The 24,590-nt window shown below is 34.0% G+C and overlaps 1 protein-coding gene across 1 annotated transcript in view; it reads right to left on the minus strand.

Annotated features, from left to right (window-relative positions):
• LOC128240369 (kalirin-like) overlaps window positions 1–24,590 on the minus strand; it is a 206,779-nt gene that overhangs the window by 17,804 nt on the left and 164,385 nt on the right. The window contains 9 exon segments of the mRNA XM_052956997.1: window positions 7,201–7,747; window positions 11,638–11,661; window positions 12,309–12,363; window positions 12,696–12,873; window positions 13,612–13,821; window positions 15,386–15,514; window positions 18,892–18,984; window positions 19,410–19,499; window positions 23,315–23,384. Coding sequence (XP_052812957.1) covers window positions 7,201–7,747; window positions 11,638–11,661; window positions 12,309–12,363; window positions 12,696–12,873; window positions 13,612–13,821; window positions 15,386–15,514; window positions 18,892–18,984; window positions 19,410–19,499; window positions 23,315–23,384 — 1,396 coding nt within the window.

A 24,590-nucleotide genomic window follows, 5' to 3' on the forward strand; every position in this document is an offset into this window, starting at 1 on the left:
GTACGTAATATTTAAGGGCAACTAAGGTAGATCACAGCTATCTTGATAGGAGGAAAGTAATATTAAAGAGCTATTTAGGTAGATCACAGCTATCTTGATAGGATGAAAGTAATATTAAAGGGCAATTAAGGTAGATCAGAGCTATCTTGATAGGATGAAAGTAATATTAAAGGGCAATTAAGGTAGATCACAGCTATCTTGATAGAAGGAGAGTGATATTAAAGGGCAATTTAGGTAGATCACAGCTATCTTGATAGGAGGAAAGTAATATTAAAGGGCAATTTAGGTAGATCACAGCTATCTTGATAGGAGGAGAGTGATATTAAAGGGCAATTAAGGTAGATCACAGCTATCTTGATAGGAGGTAAGTAATATTAAAGGGCAATTAAGGTAGATCACAGCTATCTTGATAGGAGGAGAGTGATATTAAAGGGCAATTAAGGTAGATCACAGCTATCTTGATAGGAGGAGAGTGATATTAAAGGGCAATTAAGGTAGATCACAGCTATCTTGATAGGAGGTAAGTAATATTAAAGGGCAATTAAGGTAGATCACAGCTATCTGGATGGGAGGAGAGTGATATTAAAGGGCAATATAGGTAGATCACAGCTATCTCGATAGGAGGAGAGTGATATTAAAGGGCAATTAAGGTAGATCACAGCTATCTTGATAGGAGGAGAGTGATATTAAAGGGCAATTAATGTAGATCACAGCTATCTTGATAGGAGGAGAGTGATATTAAAGGGCAATTAAGGTAGATCACAGCTATCTTGATAGGAGGAGAGTAATATTAAAGGGCAAGTAAGGTAGATCACAGCTATCTTGATAGGAGGAGAGTGATATTAAAGGGCAAGTAAGGTAGATCACAGCTATCTTGATAGGAGGAGAGTAATATTAAAGGGTAACTAAGGTAGATCACAGCTATCTTGATAGGAGGAAAGTAATATTAAAGGGCAACTAAGGTAGATCACAGCTATCTTGATAGGAGGAAAGTAATATAAAAGGGCAACTAAGGTAGATCACAGCTATCTTGATAGGAGGAGAGTGATATTTAAGGGCAATTTAGGTAGATCACAGCTATCTTGATAGGAGGAAAGTAATATTAAAGGGCAATTTAGGTAGATCACAGCTATCTTGATAGGAGGTAAGTAATATTAAAGGGCAATTTAGGTAGATCACAGCTATCTTGATAGGAGGAAAGTAATATTAAAGGGCAATTTAGGTAGATCACAGCTATCTTGATAGGAGGAAAGTAATATTAAAGGGCAATTTAGGTAGATCACAGCTATCTTGATAGGAGGAAAGTAATATTAAAGGGCAATTTAGGTAGATCACAGCTATCTAAATAGGAGGAGAGTGATATTAAAGGGCAATTAAGGTAGATCACAGCTGTCTTGATAGGAGGAGAGAGATATTAAAGGGCAATTTAGGGAGATCACAGCTGTCTTGATAGGAGGAGAGTGATATTAAAGGGCAATTAAGGTAGATCACAGCTATCTTGATAGGAGGAGAGTGATATTAAAGGGCAATGAAGGTAGATCACAGCTATCTTGATAGGAGGAGAGTGATATTAAAGGGCAATTAAGGTAGATCACAGCTATCTTGATAGGAGGAGAGTGATATTAAAGGGCAATGAAGGTAGATCACAGCTATCTTGATAGGAGGAGAGTGATATTAAAGGGCAATTAAGGTAGATCACAGCTATCTTGATAGGAGGAGAGTAATATTAAAGGGCAATTAAGGTAGATCACAGCTATCTTGATAGGAGGAAAGTAATATTAAAGGGCAATTTAGGTAGATCACAGCTATCTTGATATGATGAAAGTAATGTTAAAGGGCAATTTAGGTAGATCACAGCTATCTTGATATGATGAAAGTAATATTAAAGGGCAATTAAGGTAGATATCACAGCTATCTTGATAGGAGGAAAGTAATGTTAAAGGGCAATGTAGATCCAAACTGTCTTGGTAGGAGAAAAATAATGTAAAACAAAACATGTAGGTATATTATAGCTGTATCGGTAGGAGGAAAAAAAGTTAAAGGGCAATGTAGGTCACAGCTGTCTAGATATGATATGATAATGCCAAAGGACAATGTAGATCATAGCTGTCTTTGTAGCAGGAAAATAATGTAGGAAGATAACGGCTATTTTTATAGGACAAAATAATGTCACAGCTATCTTGATAGGAAAAACCAATGTAGATCACAGAAGTCTTGATAGCATTTGTTTCATCTCCCATGAGTTGATTTTTGTCTTTTTGATCCCCCATGTGAACTAAAGAAATATATTTGAAAAAATAAACCCTTTTTGATTCTTGGACAGCTTTGATCTATCTACACGGTCTATTGAGATTGTTTACCTCCTTTCAAGACAGCTGTTATCTATATTGTCCTTTAACCTTGTTTTCCTCCTATCACTACAGCTTTGACTACATGTTATTTGAAATTATTTTCATCCTATCTAGACAGCTGTGATCTCCCTTCATTGTCAACCTATCAAGAAAGCTATGATCATTTTGCCATTATTTGCGTCGTACCAAGACAGCTGTGATCTACCTTTTCCGTTGATATAAACTTCCACCTATCTGGACAGCACTGCCCTACAATGTCCTTTCACATCATTTCATCCTATCAAGAAAGCTGTGACCTACATTGCCTGTTAACATTGTTTCCCTTCCATCAAAATATGACCTACCTTCATTGTCCTTTGTCATTAATATCCTACTATCAAGGCAGCTGTAACATGATTTGTACTTTGTCATTGGTTCCCTTCTTTCTAGACTCTGTAACATACATTGTCTCTTGATATTATTTTATCATATCAAGATAATTGTGACCTACATTACCTGTTAATATTATTTCCCTCCAATCAAGACAGATGAGATCTACATTTTCCTTAAACATTATATTCCTCTGATCAAGACAGCTGTGACCTTCATTATCCTTTGACATTATTTTCCTCCTATCAAGACACCTGTGACATACATTATCCTTTGACATTATTTTCCTCCTACCAAGACACCTGTGACCTACATAATCCTTTGACATTATTTTCCTCCCACCAAGACACCTGTAAAATCCATTATCCTTTAACATTATTTTCCTCCTATCAAGACAGCTGTGACCTACATTATTCTTTGACATTATTTTCCTCCTATCAAGACACCTGTGAACTACATTATCCTTTGACATTATTTTCCTCCTATCAAGACACCTGTGACCTACATTATCCTTTGACATTATTTTCCTCTTATCAAGATGGCTGTGACCTACATTATTCTTTGACATTATTTTCCTCCTATCAAGACAGCTGTGACCTACATTATTCTTTGACATTATTTTCCTCCTATCAAGACACCTGTGAACTACATTATCCTTTGACATTATTTTCCTCCTATCAAGACACCTGTGAACTACATTATCCTTTAACATTATTTTCCTCCTATAAAGACACCTGTGACCTACATTATCCTTTGACATTATTTTCCTCTTATCAAGACAGCTGTGACCTACATTATTCTTTGACATTACTTTCCTCCTATCAAGACACCTGTGACCTACATTATCCTTTGACATTAATTTTCTCCTATCAAGACACCTGTGACCTACACTAATCTGTATCATTAGTTTCCTCCTATCAAGACACCTGTGACCTACATTATCCTCTGACATTATTTTCCTCCTATCAATACACCTTTGACCTACATTATCCTTTGACATTAATTTCCTCCTATCAAGACACCTGTGACCTACATTATTCTGTATCATTAATTTCCTCCTATCAATACACCTGTGACCTACATTATTCTGTATCATTAATTTCCTCCTATCAAGACACCTGTGACCTACATTATTCTGCATCATTAATTTCCTCCTATCAATACACATGTGACCTAAATTATTCTGTATCATTATGTTCCTCCTACCAAGACGGTTGTGACCTACATTGTCCTTTAATATTAGTTTCCTACCAAGACAGATGTGACCTACATTTTCAAATTGAACATCGTTTTCCTCATGTTTTATTGTTCTATGGTCTTTCTTTATCATAATAATGATATGAAAACAAATGTGACCTTGATCTTTGGCAGAGTTACCGAATAGGTTCATGCACTGATCATTCCATATAAGTTTTATGAGCTGAGGTCAAAAAGGTCTCAAAGTAAACATGATTCTAGGTTAAGCACCACATCTAGAACCTGGACTGTTTTGTACTGTTGCATCGAGTTTCTAGTGTTTCTCTTTTGAAAATAGAAGTTGTTAATGTATAATCAAGCTGAGTGACCTTGAAATTTTTTGCTTCCAGTGTATAAATATTCATTTATTATCAGTGTAAGGATTATTTTGTCGTAAGAGAAGACAATTGTTGGTATGCACACTTCTTACTAACAGTGCTGCAGAGCCATGGGCCTTAGTATGCATGTGTATGATGTCTCTGGAAACATGTGAACCAAGTTTCATTTACATATCTTGAAGTTACAGTTTAAAGAGTTATGGCCAAGATTTAGCAAAATGCCGTTGAACAATTTTAGAGGTTGGGCTAAGTTGTTTGCAAATAGCCATTGAAAAGTTTTAGATTTATGACCAACATTATACCACAGTTTATCCTTTGATATTATTTCCTCCTCTATCAAGACAGCTGTAACCTGTAATTGTTCTTGTACATTATCTTCCTACCAAGACAGCTCTGACCTACATTGTCACATTAAACATCATTTTACTCATTTGTTTTACGGTTCTATGGTCTTTCTTTCTCATATAAATATTGAAATGAAAACAAATGTGACCTTGACTTTTGGCAACGTTTTCTAATAGGTTCATGCACTAATCTTATCACACAAGTTTTAAGAGCTTATATCATAAGTTTTATGAGCTTAGGTCAAGCAGGTCTCAAAGTTAACATGATACAAGGTTAAACACCACATCTAGAACCTAGACTGTTTGGTATTGATATATAGAGAGCTTCTCTAGGGATCAACTCTTAAAAATAGTAGTTGTTTAGGTTAAATGTATTAACAAGCTGTGTAACCTAGACATTTTTGCCTCAGTGTATAAATTTTCATTTTTTATCAGTGTAAGAATTATTTGGTCTTAAGGGAAACCAAGAGTTGGTGTCCACACTTCTTAGTGACAGACACTCATTAACAGTGCTGCAGAGCCATGGGCCTTAGTATGCATGTGTATGTTGTCTCTGGAAACATGTGAACCAAGTTTCATTTAAATATCCTGAACAGTTTAATGGTTATGGCCAAGTTTTTGCAAGATGCCGGAGGGGGAGACGACAATAGAAGACAGATGTTTTTTGGGACTGCTTTCACATTTGTGTCAGCCGATATTTGAATCATTTACCATTGGGCAAGAAATGTACAGCTTGTCCAATCAGAGTGCAGCAGTGAAATAAACAAAGACATGATAGTGCCGTGCAGTTCATGCGATACTAACGTCAGCTTTGCTCTAAAGCAAAGAATAGGGCAATGAGTAAATAAAGAAGGAAAGGCAAACAAAACCAGCTGATCAACAAATGTTTATTTTGTTCATTTTTGTATCATAATCCTAACACAACGAAGACTAAGCACAATAACAACGATTGTTGGAAATAAATACCATCCACCCACAGCCAGAATGCCTATCAACATATATTCTAAAGGTTATTGCTAGTCAGAAAAAAACAATTTCAAAATATCATCAATTATTTTAAATACAATTATTTTTGACAAAAAATAAGTAGACAATTGTAAAATATCTTACTGTAAACATGTTGCAATTCTAAGTTATGAGTATTGCTCTTAAATAGCAATTTTGGGTCTTATTATCAGACTGAATACATTAATGAACAAGGGCCTTGTAGTTACAATATATACCACAGATAATATAAAGTACTGTAATGCATTCACCTTAAGTTATACTGATGAACCATTTGGCTGTAAATGGACACACAATCATTCACACTAACTTCCTCACACAACCCCTATGATAATTAAATGGAATTAATTAAATGACAGCATGTGTCACATAGAACTGAACACAGTGGCTTAAATACCAGGCCCCAATCACTCCATTTTTATTTTGTTAACACAATAAAAACTATGGGCACAAGCCCAGCAGCTGAAAAGTCTGCTTTATTACACAAGTATAAGCGCAACTTGTAACTTATTTCCCATAGCCATTTTACTTCAATTTTATTTCACAAATAAAAAATGTTTTATCATGATTACCTTTAAAAAAAGACCTTTAAGTCTCAATTCTTTAAATAAGGACTGAATTATTAATTAATTGGGGGACATATATACTTCTTAAGGTAAGGCCAAAGTTGGGCCCCCCAAATTAATATGAAGACAGCCCTGGCTGTCAGTCATGTTAAATTGAGGAGGTTTAAGAAAAACATAACAAAGAATGTTTTGGTGTGATAATTATAACCTTTCTTATCTATTAATTACAACAAACATTTAATAAAAAAAATATCCAGAATTATTAGGTATTCTGGCATGAAAAAAACCCAGTTTCATTCAGAGAAGTAAAAATCTCCCAAACTGGTTTATTATAAACATAATAGGATAATATCTATCTAATATTTTAATCATATTGTAGAAAGATCAGATATTTTGGCTTCAACTTGGTTCAGTGGTTTAAATGCACGACCGATGGGTCCTTCTAAGCAGATAAATTTCCTGTAAAACTGACTAGTTAGTTGTGTTTTGTTTATTTGAACACTTTATTAAACCTGATTATTACGAAATGGTCAACTAATTGTTTCGCCTGAATGATAAACTCCTCTACAGACATGCACATCATCATTTATACTATAACGATTTTACAGCATTCAACTGTCACAGACAAGTTTAGTATGTATATATACACATATAAATATCCATAATGAAAGTATTAATAAATAAATGATAAATAACTAACTTAAAAAACAAATCACATTTTGTATGAAAGCATTCCAGTATTAAAACACTCAAATATATCCACGTAAGACTACAGGAAAGTTTCCGTGTTGCCATGGTAACTAGCACATTCCGTGTGGAGGTGTTAAACATAGCAACATTCCCAGTTAGCATTCCATTCCATGTCATTCTCGGGTTATTTCCACACATATAGACAAACACCCCTATGAAATGTTAATGGTCCAGTCCATATTGGAGCTCGGACTATTCCATTTTGGTCAATATAGGGATGTCAACCTATGGGTTAACTTACCGAGTTCTGTTCATTTTCTAACCCTTCACTGCCGTTGTTGTTTGATTTTGAGGTCTGTGCAAGGGAACTTCCGGACCCATTGTCCGAGGGATCAGTCGAATTTGCATAACTGGGATCTTCCTTTGTCACTCCCATGTTTGATTTTTGACCAGTACTTTTCACACCTTTTGACTTTGATAGAGAATCCACTGCACTTTGATTAGAATTTGAACTAGACATTTTATTCGCGCTGTCTGAAAGATTGTTTGAACACTCTGTCGGGGAGTCTGGACAGGATGATTCCTGCCCACTGCCAAGCGTTGATTTCCCGTTTTTCACTCCCGCCAATATGGCCGCTGCGACCGCTGCATCGTCTTTTCCCGTATTTACGACCTCGTTTAAAGGTGTGGGCACGGACTTGCAGCGGAAGTGTTTATTGTGTGCGTCCTCCAGGTTACGACCCTTTAAACTGCCCTGTGCAGAGTTAGTGCCCCTGGAAGGCTGAGGTTGGGAGTTGGTCTTGCGGAGTTGTCCATCCTTGCTGGCATTGCCCAATTCCGGAGCTGACCTGAAGAACAAAGGCAAAACTAATGTTAAATTTGTTCTTTCAAAATTACTTACTGTTGTAACATAGTGAAATAAACACAAATGTACATATTGTACGTAATAAATGAAAAATGGTTAAGACAGCCATGCAGTCCTATGCTGTAAGGTTTCATATAATAAATCATGTTGTGAAATTTGGTGTCATATTAATCACTGACATTTTTCTGTATAAAAAAATCCACAATGTATGAGTATCAAAAAAACATTTGATAATTCTAAAATATGTGAATATAGCAGACAAAGTCTTTGAGGACCATAACATTTCATATTGCTAGAAAGAGAGGAAGACTGAGAGTAATACAAACGATTCTTTTCTTGCTTTTATTCATAATTTCTCATTCATATTGAGATAATTTGAAGAACTATATCAGAAATGGGTAAGAAAGCATGTTCATCTCATCAAACGGCCAATCAGAGCAAAGATTACTGGCTGGATAAAGAAACAGTGCATACAAACATGTACCAATTCTGAAATGACAACCAGAAACAGCAATTTTTAGAGATGATTTAGTGGTCAACATTTTATTTTGTCCAATAAGATAGCAGTATTTTTCAAGTTATCCAAAAGATATATTTCAGTTAACCAGCAGTCAGCTGTTATTGACTTAAATCAGGTGAAGGGAAAAACAATGACAGGCAAATGGCATAGGTATTTTAAAATAACCAAAATAAAATGTAGACCACTAAATTTATGGTAAGTATGTACTTACACGAAATAAATGGTTATGAGACTGCCATACTGATAACCATTATTTAATTCTGAAAATTGTCATATTGAGCTTTGAGGAAGTACTTTTACATTTATGTCTCAAACAGTTCATGTAATCATCGTAAAGTTTGATGTTAATTTAGACAAATTTTTTATAAGTCACATTTTCTTATTCCGGCTAGTATATTTAGTACCCTCTATATTGTTTGTTGGTGTATATGACCTGAGTGGATTCATGTATTAGATCATGATGTCATATCTCATAGTCTTCTCACCTGGGCCCAGTATTCATGAAACATTCTAAGTCATTCCCTAACTTCAATCATTTGCCATTGTTAATTATCTCACTGGATATATGATATAATAATTTAATAAAATATAAAATACTTCATTTTCATTAATGTTATGTACTATAAATATTTTATGTTAAAAAAACACTTGTACTTTTCTTTAAATTTGACAATAAAACGGTTAGAAATTTAACTAAGGTTAAGAAATAACTTAACATGTTCTATGAAAACCGCCCCAGGGTTTAAAGGATAAACTGTAAGTTGTGTAGTTTATGTATTACAAATTAAACAGACTTATTTCTATGGTCGCTGTTGCTCAGTTGGATTAAATTGTATTCATTCAAATGCCCAACAAATTACTTAGTAAACCCATGGTTCTTAGTTTAATATAACAAACTATTCAGGCATCTCATTAACAAGCGTATAACAAAATATCGCAAGGTCACTAATTTCAGTTAAATATAGTGTGAATGTCAAATTAAATAGAAATTTCCACTTACAAATTATTTTTTTTTAGTTTTTTAGATTAAACTAGCAATAACAATATTAGTGTTAAAATGTATTTATATATTATTACTATTTGGAAATATCATTTTGTAAAAGCGATCGTATGATTGAGGATAAGTGGATCCCTGTCACATAGAGGTGTTAAAGATCGTTAAAACAAACTATCCCATGGATTAGTCATAGAGTAAAAAGTCTAAATCTTCTAAGCTCCCAGGATTAGTTAATAAGTAATATTGTGAAAATAGTTAAAAATGTTTAAAATATAATGTATTATTTACATGAATCAATATACTATAATATGTTAATTTCAACCATTAATATAAAGAAATCAAAATCAGATTTTTTTACTGTTACTACTTTTTTAAATGCTAACACTTTGTAACCTCTTTAATTCTTTGAAAAATTATGTTTTCGATAATCCCAAAACCAGCTTTTTTTGCATTTTTTTTTATCAACTGCTAAGAGTTTAGTCAAAGATCCCAAACTATGCATCAAAGCCTAGAATCACAATATTTTTGTTTGAATATCTTTTTGGTATCAAATTGTAATATATTTTGTTCATTGTTATTGATGTGTGGAAGTCGTATCTTATCAGGCAACGAATCTACAAAAAATAATGTAAGATCTCATATGTTGAATTATTATTACAATACTAAGTAAGTGTCAAAACTAGAATTAAAATTTTAAGTGGTTAATTAAGAATAAGTCTGTAGTAATGTTTCTAGTCCAACTCTTGGATTTGAAATATTTCTCATTGTGACCAAAAAATATCAAAGTTTTGAAAAAAGTATAAAAATCCTAAACTATCTGTGTTTACAAGATTGCCCCTGGTCAATAGTGAGGATAGTAAACTGTTGTTCTGTATAAACTCAGATGAAACAATTCAGCATTATATACAAAGTCATCAACATACATAGTGAATAGCTACATTTGTATCAAAATAGAGAAAAAACATTCTATACCATAATTGTTTAAAGCTAGTGGATGCAAGTAACACTCTAAAATCACCCTTGTACTTTCCATGTGTAGTATATTATCATTTGGGTAAAAAAAACTTGTAACTCTTTAAGGATCATTTCATTATTTACTTAATTAAACATAGTTGTCTAAAATTCAGAATTTTGTAATGCCGCAATCCCATTTCCAAGAAGCATACAAACAAATTGGCCATTTAAGCTGCATCTAAAGTGCAAAAATATAAAATGTTTTTAAATAATGCTTTCCCGAGTAAGTAACACGTCATTATCGGTTTAATCATCAGACATCTCAATTGAGTTACAAGTTTCAACCACCCATTAACCAATCACTTCTGAATCTTGATACATTTTCAATGCCATGAATATACATGTCGATGCAAGGAATATAGTATACATGTACTTTGTTAGCGATGTTTACCTTTTCTCCATCATTTCAACCAGCTGAAGTGTCTACTTTTTCTAGTTAAAAACACAATGATGTTATGAACATAATGCAGACAACATAGCTGAATGTAAATGTTGGTGTTCAGTTTTGCATTACATTAGCTGGCATGAGCCAGGCACAGCTTGGCTGCTTACTTAATTGTTTATGAACGCAAAAGTAAATACCAACTGTTTTTGTGTAGGTGCGAATGTCTCGATACCAGCCAAAGCCCAAACTGCTAAATATTCCAATAAAAAATCAATAAATATTGGCTAAATATAAGTTTTGCATCAATTTTGTGAGACGCATTAAATTGGCTGAGACATAAGCACAAACACTAATCACGCTTTATGTTAGTTCGCCTACAATCATTCAAGGGGAGTTAATAATGACAATGATGTTTCACATGCTGTTCACACAATTGTAAATGTGCTCAAAATTCTGTGAGGGTTTAAACATTTTCAACAAGTTGATAACACAAGCATATGCAACATTCTTAAGTATGAATTTGGCAAAATATTAAATATGAACATTAATTTGTGTTGAAAAAACCCATAAAATTTGGGTTATTTCTTTAATTGATATAATTTACGCACAAGAAAAAAACCTTTATATTTTAAAATTGTTCAAAAACTGTCTTAATGTTCATATAAACATCTACAAAATAATATTTTACTACAGAATGGTGCAAAACAAATCTGCTACCAAGCTTATGCAAATGTGTCTAAACCAGTCTGCTGTAAGGACTTTTAATTCAATGCAATTATTATCCTCATTCACTGCTAAAAATAAGGGTATTTTCAGCCTCACTCAAAACTAATTTTTTAGGTTCAATCAATGCTATTTTCTGCCTCATTCAAAACTATTTTTAGCCTCAATCAATGCTATTTTTAGCCTACATCAAAGCTATTTTAAGCCTATATGGATCTTTATGCAATAACTTACTCCAAAGACAAATCATTTCCACCGCTGCAAGTTTTAAAGGAGTTTAATTAATTTTTAATATTATTTCTATTTCTAAAAATTAATTAAATCTTTAAAAATCATAAAACTTTGAGGATTTTATTTTTACAATTTACTGATTCATTCCTCGAGATGTTTCCTTAAAAAACGGAATCTATGGTTATTTCAAGTAAATCCTGTTTAATTTAAAACATTCCATCTGTCTTATTTGCAGGTGCAATTTTTTATCGCTGCCTGATTTTTTTTTAGTGTTTCATTTATTACCACTTGAAAATCAAGAGAACGCCTTATTCTATAAAAGATTATAGACAAATTTATGATTTTTAATAAAAGAAGTTAAACGAAAGATACCTCGAGGTAAGACTGTTTCTCAAGTTAAACGAGAGCGATTGTAAAGGCTTGCCTGTAGGTATTTCTGTTAAACAATCGACATATCTCGACAGGAATATCGACATATCTCGACAGGAATATCGACATATCTCGACAGGAATAAGAGGTAGAGTTATTGGCCTGGCTACTGAAGTCCAGACTGTCTCCGGCAACATACATTCAAATATGTTTTCATTTTTTTAGCTTTTAAATTCGCCAAAGTTAGCTTTTGTAGGCTGAGAAGCTAATTATAGACTGTACAAATATGTTACCACTATACTTACAATTCCTTCGTAAGTTCTTTTTCTTTATTGTAGAATGCTATCGGGGACTGCAGAGCTGAAAACAAAAATAACTGAACTGAGAAAAAACAACATTATTCTACTTAACATTCAAATGAAACTCAGCTTGGCTTAATTATTTTTGTTTGCATAACAAGACTGGTGTTGTACACTTTATCAATTTCAAGTGCTACACTGGGATACAGGATAAATTTACGAAATCATCTATAATATAGCAATGTAAAAAAATGGTTGCTTATAAGTTTATTATAAGGGAGATTAACTGCATCGTTTAAGTTCTGAATCAACGTCAACCACCTTAAGTTTAGGTGTTTGAATCACCACAGACACGTCACAAAGCTACTTGCGTGTCAAACAATATCCACTGACCTCTGAGGAAATCCCCCTGCATTTCAAGTATACGCTGAATAGCCGACACCCACGTGTTTTTCACATCCTCGGACGGGGCCTGAATAACAAACTTCATATCTGTTCCGGGCGTCTGATCGCGCAGCATGAATCGCGTGGTTTCATTGTCCACGTTGTCTGTCATCGACATCTTGTTTACCTATGATGGACAGGGGCTTAGTCATGTATAACGAAACTTAAAAGAAATAAAAATCAATTCAGTGGTGGCGTGATGAAATTGGATGAGATATCATTTTAGCTATTACATGGATCTATTCTATCAATATGTACAAAACTGTGGTTATGGGGATAATTGTATCATGTAGATTAAGGTAGATGGTTTAAAAAAGTCATTTGGAAATTTTTGCCTTGAGAATATGTAGGAGTAAGGAATGAGAATGAACAGTGGTCAGATTTACCTCTTCCCAATGAAAAGTAAGACAGTTCATAAAGTTCATAGAATCATTTACCAAACATGAATCCCTTAACTCCTACCAAATTTGATGACGTAAGACAGTAGTGCCGTAGCCACACTGAGGCACACCGAGGCACCAGCCTCGGTTAAAATTTAGAGAGCAAATAAATAAAAATAACTAATACAATGCAAACTAATAGGATCGACCTCTGAATTCATGAAATAACTACAAAGTTACATTTAATAATGAAAATGCCGTAGCAACAGACACTGAGCAAAACCGAGGCACCTTATTTGCTGTCATTTAGCACTGCCGGGACTCTGTACACTGTATCAAATCTACAGCAATGGACAGGATATTTATTTTTTATATTACTGAAATGTAATCATCCAAAAGGTCTTACACTGGAAAAGTCAATATAAAGTCTATACAAGAGTTTATCATTCTTTGTATCTTAAGATAATCCAAGCCTTGATTCCCACCTTGAGACTGTTCTTGAACAGGTAGTATTCGCTGACCATATTTCCCCGCTTCTTCTCAGTCATTTCACTGAAGAGTATTATCTGTTCAAACAGGAACACTCTTCGCTCCTTAAACTTCAGTTGTCCCCCTTTGGGCCCCGTCGAACTCGGAAATTCAGAAACGGACAACGTGCCTTGTAGCAGTAATTTTCCAACAGCAGTAATTTTACCCTGGAAAGAAAATTCAACTTTATTAAAAAATCAAACTGCACGCCCGCCTCCATGCCCCCAATCTGACCACGCAAAATGAGTCACATTGTCTTTTTGTCCACAATGAACTCAAAATGCATGGAAAAGATAGATAAATAAAACAACTCCACAAAAAGTAGACCCACAATTTTGATATATAAAGTTGTTTGTATTTTTATCCAAATTAATGGGAGGTATGGACTGTTGACCTTATGACATTTTTTACAAGACATCGACTGCCCTGGTACCATGTTCATGCATAGCACATGTAAAGCTCTTACAGTCAATCCTGAAAGGCAAGTGCTAAGTTGCATGTTTTAGCAAAAACGACATTGTTCATCAGAAGATCTTTTATCTCAGCCAATATCTTTACAATATAGTGATTATATCCACAATGTTATTGTCTGCTTCTGGTGTTTTGTAATGTGCAGTAAATGCATTCCATGTCAACAGCCAGCTTTCTATTAGACTGGGAATCAATCCAATACATCTAATGTCTTCATTATGAATGTGGTGAGACAAGGGAAAACTCAAATCACAACCAGAATGCCACAGAGCGAAAAACCAATGCTTCTCAGTGTTTTTTTTAATAAAAAGGGGCATTAATCTCAACAATAGTTATAGCCAGAGTTGTGGGCCTTGCTATACTTTTTCATTATTTGAATCCAAAAAGGGGCATTACTCTCAACAATCATTATATCCAGAGTTGTGGCCCTTGCTATACTTGTTCATATTTGAACTGGCAACATGTGGACTAAGTTTCATTTTATAGTTTTCAAATTATGACTAATGCTAATTGTTTTGCAAGCTGTTAATGCCCCCAACAAAACCAAGGCTAATATCAGACAATGAACAAATTGTAAAATTTCTTTTATAATAATATGATAGCTTTATCTTCCTGAATTTTTTTAAGGAACAATAAGACTTTTGTAATACCAATGACCATGTATAAATAACCATAGCACTTGAGCATGATCCATTCACGGGTCACATCTCAACTGCTGTGTCTTCAAGAGGAGGTAACTATTGCGTTATGTACAATCACAGCTGTCAGTGAAACCAGGGAAACAAACACTTTCAATTTCAATACGTGCCAATCAATATAATGAATACATGATTAATATCCATGTGATAAAATTATTCCAAATGTCATTCACAAGGCATTTGAATTTTAAAAAACATTTAAAACAACATTTTTTGTAAATGTTCTTAGTTATATCTAACTGAAACCTGAAAAAGCATGCATAATAACAAGCCTAAGAGTCTGTTTCAAGAATTTAACCCAAAGGAAAGTAGGTGAACCCAAAGGAAAGTAGGTGAAAACGGAAAATATAAGCCAGTTGTAGGCATTTGGCTGCAGGGCACTTACTCAAACATGTGTTATACAATTCGCTAAAGTACTCTTACTCAAACACGTTTTATACAATCGGTTGCAGGACACTTACCTGGACACATTTTATGCCATTGGCTGCAGGACACTTACTCAAACATGTGATAATTGGGTTTTTAAACACAGACAAACTAATGAAAGGATGGGAACACATACATCGTAACCCTGTAACCGTCCAAACTGCATCATATCGTTGGCGTCCTTGGGTACGATACACATCACCTTGTAGGCTTTCTTCAAGGTCGTCACATCCAGCTCCGCTCTCTCTGTGTACTTCAGGATGTCCTGAAAATTACGAATATCATCATAACTGCATAAATGACTTAGTTATAAAATAAAACAGGCGCACTTCAGAACAACGAATTACAATAGTCTTGAGTTTTGTTCTGTTTAGGGAATAACTCAACAATTGTTATAGCCGGTGTTATGGGCCTTGCTATACATGTGAGTATTGTCTCTGGTAACATGTGCACCAAGTTTGATTCCATAATCTTGAATTGTTTTAGAGTGGTGGCCAAGGTTCATGATTGCGCATGCCAACACCAAGGACGACACCAAGGAAGACACCAAGGATAACACTAAAGGCTATGAAAAACAGACCAACTAACCTGTGATGAGACTATGGTAGCATGTGATAGGACTATGGTAACATGTGATGGGACTATGGTAGCATGTGATAGGACTATGGTAACATGTGATAGGACTATGGTAGCATGTGATAGGACTATGGTAACATGTGATAGGACTATGGTAGCATGTGATAGGACTATGGTAACATGTGATAGGACTATGGTAGCATGTGATAGGACTATGGTAGCATGTGATAGGACTATGGTAGCATGTGATAGGACTATGGTAGCATGTGATAGGACTATGGTAGCATGTGATAGGACTATGGTAGCATGTGATAGGACTATGGTAGCATGTGATAGGACTATGGTAGCATGTGATAGGACTATGGTAGCATGTGATAGGACTATGGTAGCATGTGATAGGACTATGGTAACATGTGATAGGACTATGGTAGCATGTGATAGGACTATGGTAGCATGTGATAGGACTATGGTAGCATGTGATAGGACTATGGTAGCATGTGATAGGACTATGGTAGCATGTGATAGGACTATGGTAGCATGTGATAGGACTATGGTAGCATGTGATAGGACTATGGTAGCATGTGATAGGACTATGGTAGCATGTGATAGGACTATGGTAGCATGAGATAGGACTATGGTAACATGTGATAGGACTATGGTAGCATGAGATAGGACTATGGTAACATGTGATAGGACTATGGTAGCATGAGATAGGACTATGGTAACATGTGATAGGACTATGGTAGCATGTGATAGGACTATGGTAACATGTGATAGGACTATGGTAGCATGTGATAGGACTATGGTAGCATGTGATAGGACTATGGTAGCATGTGATAGGACTATGGTAGCATGTGATAGGACTATGGTAGCATGTGATAGGACTATGGTAGCATGTGATAGGACTATGGTAGCATGTGATAGGACTATGGTAACATGTGGATAGACGGATGGACAGGCTGCCATTGTGCGGGAGTATAAATAAATAACTATATATAGATATTACATACTTTTTTAAAGGTGAGTTTATTTTGCATTTATTTTAAAATGTCTTTGACATGTACTATTTCATGTTTAGACTAAAGATAGAGAAGTCAGAAATCTAGATATGTGAGCACATAATTAAATATCTTAAGTTTAAAGTAAACAATCAAGTTGTTTTAACATGTTGTTAATCATGCTGTTAACTTAAAACAAAGTTTTGAACAATGTGCCAATTGACACCCACAGATACATGGCCTATAAAAACATGTGCATCTTAGATTGATAAATAACAGTAACCAGTGTCTACTTCAGACTAACAACGTAAATACTTAAGATTGTGTGTACTGATTTCCGGCTCAAGTATTTGCTTACTTAGTGACTATGACAAATTCAATGAAACATCTGATAAGATTCCTTGAACAAGGTGCATATATTTATTTAAACCATACAAACTAAAGGCCTGCACACATGGATGATATCTATAAACCAAAAGATTGTCACTTTCAAGGATTATTTTTAAATGCCTAGAAAAACACATTTCCATACTTAGAACTCATTGTGTTTCATTTTAAAAACTCTGATGGTCATTGCACTAACTTATCAATGCCATAAGGAATTTATGTGTTGTATTAGACTTGTTATCATGAATGTGTGTGTTGTATCAGACTGGTTACCTTGAGTATGTGTATTGTATCAGACTGGTTTCCTTGAGTATGTGTGTTGTATTAGACTGGTTTCCTTGAGTATGTGTGTTGTATTAGACTGGTTACCTTGAGTATGTGTGTTGTATTAGACTGGTTATCATGAGTATGTGTGTTGTATTAGACTGGTTTCCTTGAGTATGTGTGTTGTATTAGACTGGTTTCCTTGAGTATGTGTGTTGTATTAGACTGGTTTCCTTGAGTATGTGTGTTGTATCAGACTGGTTACCTTGAGTATGTGAATTGTATCAGACTGGTTACCTTGAGTATGTGTATTGTATCAGACTGGTTACCTTGAGTATGTGTGTTGTGTTAGACTAGTTTTCTTGAGCATGTGTGTTGTATCAGACTGGTTTCCTTGAGTATGTGTGTTGTGTTAGACTGGTTTCCTTAAGAATGTGTGTTGTATCAGACTGGTTTCCTTGAGAATGTGTGTTGTATTAGACTGGTTTCCTTGAGTATGTGTGTTGTATTAGACTGGTTTCCTTGAGTATGTGTGTTGTATTAGACTGGTTTCCTTGAGTATGTGTGTTGTATTAGACTGGTTTCCTTGAGTATGTGTGTTGTATCAGACTGGTTTCCTTGAGTATGTGTGTTGTATTAAACTGGTTACCTTGAGTATGTGTGTTGTATCAGACTGGTTATCATGAGTGTGTGTGTTGTGTTAGACTGGTTTCCTTGAGTATGTATGTTGTGTAAGACTAGTTTCCTTGAGTATGTGTGTTGTATCAGACTGGTTTCCTTGAGAATGTGTGTTGTATTAGACTGGTTTCCTTGAGTATGTGTGTTGTATTAGACTGGTTATCATGAGTGTGTGTGTTGTGTAAGACTGGTTTCCTTGAGTATGTGTGTTGTGTAAGACTGGTTTCCTTGAGTATGTGTGTTGTATTAGACTGGTTTCCTGGAGTATGTGTGTTGTATTAGACTGGTTTCCTTGAGTATGTGTGTTGTATTAGACTGGTTATCATGAGTGTATGTGTTGTGTAAGACTAGTTTCCTTGAGTATGTGTGTTGTGTTAGACTAGTTTCCTTGAGTATGTGTGTTGTGTTAGACTGGTTTCCTTGAGAATGTGTGTTGTATTAGACTGGTTTCCTTGAGTATGTGAATTGTATCAGACTGGTTACCTTGAGTATGTGTATTGTATCAGACTGGTTTCCTTGAGTATGTGTGTTGTGTTAGACTAGTTTCCTTGAGTATGTGTGTTGTATCAGACTGGTTTCCTTGAGTATGTGTGTTGTATCAGACTGGTTTCCTTGAGTATGTGTGTTGTATCAGACTGGTTTCCTTGAGTATGTGTGTTGTATCAGACTGGTTTCCTTGAGTATGTGTGTTGTATCAGACTGGTTTCCTTGAGTATGTGTGTTGTATCAGACTGGTTACCTTGAGTATGAGCTGGTATTTCATGATTCGCTGGACTGGTTTAATCAGCAGGTCTGCAAGGTTCAGTCTGTGACCCAGCTTCTGACGGATCTCCTGTAATACAACACATACAGTCACAGGGAACCAGCAAGGCAGACTGGTAGAATAGTTATGGAAACATTGAGTAAGTTTCTTGCCAAATAAATTTTGCGTTTTCATTTCGAAATGAATGTTACACTAATAAAGAAATAACTTCAGCAATGAGATTTCATTTCATCAAATATCTTTCTAATCATTATGTAAAGCTGGTTCTATAGAAACAAAAATATGGAAAAAACAACAACATGTTGCTTAGTATTAATTTTTTATGTTTGAGTAAATTTTGAGTTTTCTGAAATACTAATATCTTCTGTTTATTGTTATAATCAAGTTTTTGAGTTTTCTTAGTTCTAAAATTGTCAATCTACAGGAAATGTGGAAGCCTAAATATTTTCTACACTTTAGTAATCATAATTTATTATAAACCAAACTGAAAATACCTCGAAGAAGATGTCGATATATTCGGACACGATGTATTCAGATTTGGGTTTGTTCTCGCAGTACTTCACATACATTCCAAGTCGCCTCTCCTGTAACACAGATAACATAAATAGACTAACTTTCAAAATGAAGTACTAGTTTGATCATATATGACATCATGTACAAAGTTAGTCTAAGGATTTTGCTAAAAGCCCCACATGAAAAAATTAATGTCTTAGTTTTCAAAATAAAAGAACAGAGATTTTTATATGAAAGTAAACTTTGACAATCAATAATTAGGCTGTGAAAAAATCTGCATTTTCTTTTTTTTCGACTGAGATACAGTCGAAACCCGTTGGCTATGTGGAAGAATCTCAATGATGTTAAGCTTATAGCAAGGTCTGTGTTAGATTTCTGGTGCAGTATTTAGAAATCTTTAAAAAAAATATGCTTGCCAATCAAAAAAATTATTATAAAAACAGTATGGCCATGTAAGAACATTGTAGAAACCTAAATGTGTTTTCTGAATGTCTTAAAATAACAGATAAAACATTTCCAAGGTATTTTAATTGAAAATATTGTTGAATACTTGTAACCCTTATTTCCAGTATTTATTTTCTTTGAGGCTTCAATTACCACGGCATTAACAGATACATTCAACAACACCAAGGTGTTTCGGTGTATATATCTTATATCACTGTTTAATTTGCCGGAAGACTTAACAGTTTAAACAACACAGACCAGAAACTGTAAACTTTGGTGATTTTTTTACCGGGGAAGATAATAAACATGATCTTAACATTAAACACAGGCATAACATGAAGAATGCTCGGAAATTCCATAGAACAGCAAGTTCAATGCTCGAAGGACCGTTAGTTTCCACAGTTGCAAGGAGAGCCTTACAAAGTTATTTATGAATTCAATTTAATTAAATGTGAGATACTAAAAAACATGAAAACCAATTACACTAATTAAAAAAACACATGTCGCTTAAATAAATTCATGATTCAAGTATACATTGTTTTCTTGCTAAAATATGCCTTTCATTACAAGAAATGTTAGCCACCTGGGGCGGTTTTCATAAAACATCTTAAGTCATTTCTCAACTGAAGTCAATTTCCTAATATTTTCTTTGTCAAATAAAAAGTGAAGTAAACAGTTGTTTTTTTTACATTTAAGTATTTATTTAAATCAAATCAGTGAAAAGTAAGTATTTCAGATATATTTCAGATATTATGCGGCAATTATATCATATGATAAGAGAGTTACTTAACTTAATGAAATGACTTAAGTAAGGAAATGAGTTTAGATGTTTTATGAATACCGGCAAACAAGAGAGCAGTATGGGGATGTCAATGCTCATCTGTTACAGTTGAAAAAGACAAATGACCTCAGTTATTAAATCAGGAGTTTAAACTTATTTATTTTACAACAATTGTGCAACAAGTTATTACAACATTATATATATCACTCTCGTTTACACGATGTTACAAGAGAGTGTGGTCTTGTGTTGTGGGGGAAACCGGAGTACCCGGAGGAAACCCACTTGCCCGGCTTGGTGACCACATGCCAAACTCACATGCGCCCAGGCCGGAAATCGAACCCGGGTCACCTTGGTGAGAAGCGAGTGCACTAACCACTGCACTAGCCAGACAACCAAATCAGGTGTTATAGGCCCTTAATCAAACATGTGACATTGTGTACTAAGTTTTAATTGAATATCTTCAATTGTTTTTAGAATTGGTCATCATTCAAGTTTCAAATTATACATATAGACTATCAAGGCTATTGCAATACTGTTATGATTTCTTTTCTTTGAAAAACGGACAAGCTGAAATTTAATCTTGAATTTAATCTTCCTTGTATCAATTATCAATAATATCTGAATGATTGAATAATTTCTAAATTACACTTACAAACAGAGCTTTAATTTTGAATGCCTCCATCAAATAACAGACATAATTAAAGACAGTCATACAGCAGGTGCATAATTAATGATCTCTGATTAAAACATTAAAAGCGATAACTTTCATTTTTACTGCATCATAAAATGTGCACTAACACAGCGGGGAGAACATGCCATTTAATTGGTTTAAACCACAAACCTTCATTTGAAAATTTTCTGGGCAATTTAATGTGTGTTCATAGAAATTTCTGCTTTGAGGTTTATAATTCAAATGCCATCGTCTTCATACCAGCTTTAACTGCCAAATAGTTAGACCAGAAATAGGTGACTTTTTTCTCTATCGCTTTATGTTTGTGTATAAATAATATCGATTAATTAAATGTATCTGTAACTTTGCCCAATCGAGAGGCAATAGGTGCCAAACACTGTAAAACTAGCATAGGTATTAAAGGTCCACAATATAGGTTGATACAAAAATATAAATATTTGATTTAATGCACTATGATGTTTAACTTAATTAACTTTTAAGTGATAGTTAGATGACATGAATTAAATTCTTAATCATTTAGACATTACTTCAGGTCATCTAACAGACTTAGAATTCAACATTGTCAACGTAAAATCAGACGCAAGAAGTGTGTTATTGATGAGTGGCAGTATGCGGACCTTTAAAAACCTGCGAAAGTAGAAATTCTTAATTATTAAGTCGAGTACTTAATGATCATCTATCTGCAATTTTATTGGCTGAAAATGTAGGTTGTATTTTATTGATAAAAAAACCCATATGTATTAGGTACGGCTAACAAAATAAAAGCCTTAATAAATGTGTGTTTTTTTTAATCAAAACCTACATGGCCACAAATTCCACAGTTAAAAAAAGGCCATTATGTTGCTAATATTTTTATATCTGTTATCTGCATTTTTTGTTTTGATCATTAAAGTCCAATGTATTTAACATGATAATGCATTAAAATTAAAGAATATATATTGGCATAAACCTATATTGTGGGTCTTTAAAGTAACAATATCATGTTCATGTGTGTGCAAGCAGATTATTTATATTAGCGCTGGCATATTTAGACCGGCGCCCACCCAGCACGCACCCCCTGTTAAATCCTTTGAGTTTTCTTTTTTATGTTAATATCCAAGAAACAATAGGAAATTAATGCACTTAGATAAACTATTTCAGACTAAAATGGCTAAATTTTTCCATGGAAGAACATTAAGTCCAAATTAAAACAGAGCTTTGTTTATTTTCTTTGGGAAGAGAATATGCTACCAAAGAGCACCCCTATATAGCAAAATTCTTAAGCCACCCCTGCAGGTATATTTGATATGAAAGTTAACTTCAATATCATCAGTTTTCATATTCAAGCATTAAGAAATGTTTACGATGCATCTGAATTGAAGATATGTTTTATAAAACCAGCCACATGGCTTATTTTCTCTTTAATTATTTTTTTCTAAAGACTGACAACATAACTTGTCTAGACATACCATTGGATGAGAAATGACAAAAACTCTACTGTACCCATAGTGCAAAAGCATTTACAGTGGATCTTTTACAGTGGATCTTGAGAATGATCAAAATCGTTCTTTATTTAATGTTATTCAAAAGTTTTGATTAATTGAATATAATAAATTTATGATATCAGTGTTTTTCCCCATGATTTTGGAAAAAAGACAAAGGCCTTTCTGATTTGAAAAAAAATGCGTAAATCCCCCATTTAGACTGAAATAGGGAATAGTGCCCAGAAATGAACAAAAGTGCTTTAAAATATAGACAGTAAAGATAAAAGAGTGTAATAAAAGTCTTCCAGCAAATTAAACAGTATGATTTTTCCTTCAGAAAACATGAACTCTTTCATACAAGAAAGGTCTGAGTGTCCCAAATTTGATAAAAAAAAAAAAAAAAAAAAAAATAAAAAATGTTATTCTTTTGGAAAAAAAGTATGTTTTAGCATTGCCTGGGAATGGAGTTCTAAATTAGTCAGAAAAAAACACACTGCATATACTTACATATCTGAGGAAGAGCCCCGCCAATCTTTCAGGGTCTGCCGCACATTTCTGTAGTTCTTCAGAAAACGTCCTGAAAAACAAATACAGAAACTACAGCAACCATTTACAACATTTAGGCAGGATTGTATGGAGAATAAAATTTCATTCAGCATACAAACATGAGTACTGCAAGTGAATACCAAATGCCTATCTATTTTTTTGCCATTAATCAAAGGGGCAGAACTCAACCAATACTTAGGTCAGAGTGATCAAAAATGCAACAAACTTTTAAAATATAGAAATGTTGATAGTTAATGTTGCCTGGTAGAAATCATAAAATGGCAATAAGCTGCCACTCAAGCTGCATGTTTCTTTGACAAAACTAAGTATATTTTACTAAACAAGCCAATTTTAAACATTGATCTAGATATTTTCCCAGCACTTATTAAAATATCTCTTTTCTAAAACAATCTCCTACATTATTAAACCAGAACAGAAATACCATATCAAAGGTTTATAATTTTTCATAATATATCAGGTTTGTTTTTTTCTTGTGATCTATAAGCCATTCAACCCATTCACAGTTTAAACATGCACTCTTACTCCCAAATAAGATTTACCACAATAAATACTTTAGTTTTAATATTCCAAAAAGGATGAATAAATGTCAAAAACAATGTTTCTTATGGAGGATACCGATTTTAATTTGAAAGAAATGTGCATTAAACACAGTATTTCTACCTTATGAGACTACAGTAGACCACAGTTAATCATTTGGCAATGCAACAATTTTGCAAAAATATCTGGAAACCAGTGATATAAGACTGCTGGTAAAAATCAGATCAAATGTTATCATATTTACATTCGAAAATTATTGATTTATGGCTCAACGCGTTACAAACGCTTTAAGAAAATGAATAAATCATCATATCATGAACATAAATATGAAAAACTGTGACTGGTTTCCAGACATTTACATAAAAAATTGGCTCATTCCGAGACAAAAAATAAATAAAAGTTGTCAAAAAGTTTGATCTGTGAGAGTGCAGCTTTGAAGACAATCTTGCAGCTTTAACCTGCGGTTTTCATCATTTGTCTTACTGTTACTCTAGCTCAAAATCAACTAGTTATATATCATCAATATGCCTTCAATTTCAAAGGACATATCTTGTGATCTTACTCTTTGTGGAAGTTATACATCATCAATATGCCTTCAATTTCAAAGGACATATCTTGTGATCTTACTCTTTGTGGAAGTTATACATCATCAATATGCCTTCAATTTCAAAGGAAATAT

This window comes from Mya arenaria, chromosome 7, assembly GCF_026914265.1.
Source record: "Mya arenaria isolate MELC-2E11 chromosome 7, ASM2691426v1".
In the NCBI taxonomy this organism is placed as follows: Eukaryota; Metazoa; Mollusca; class Bivalvia; order Myida; family Myidae; genus Mya; species Mya arenaria.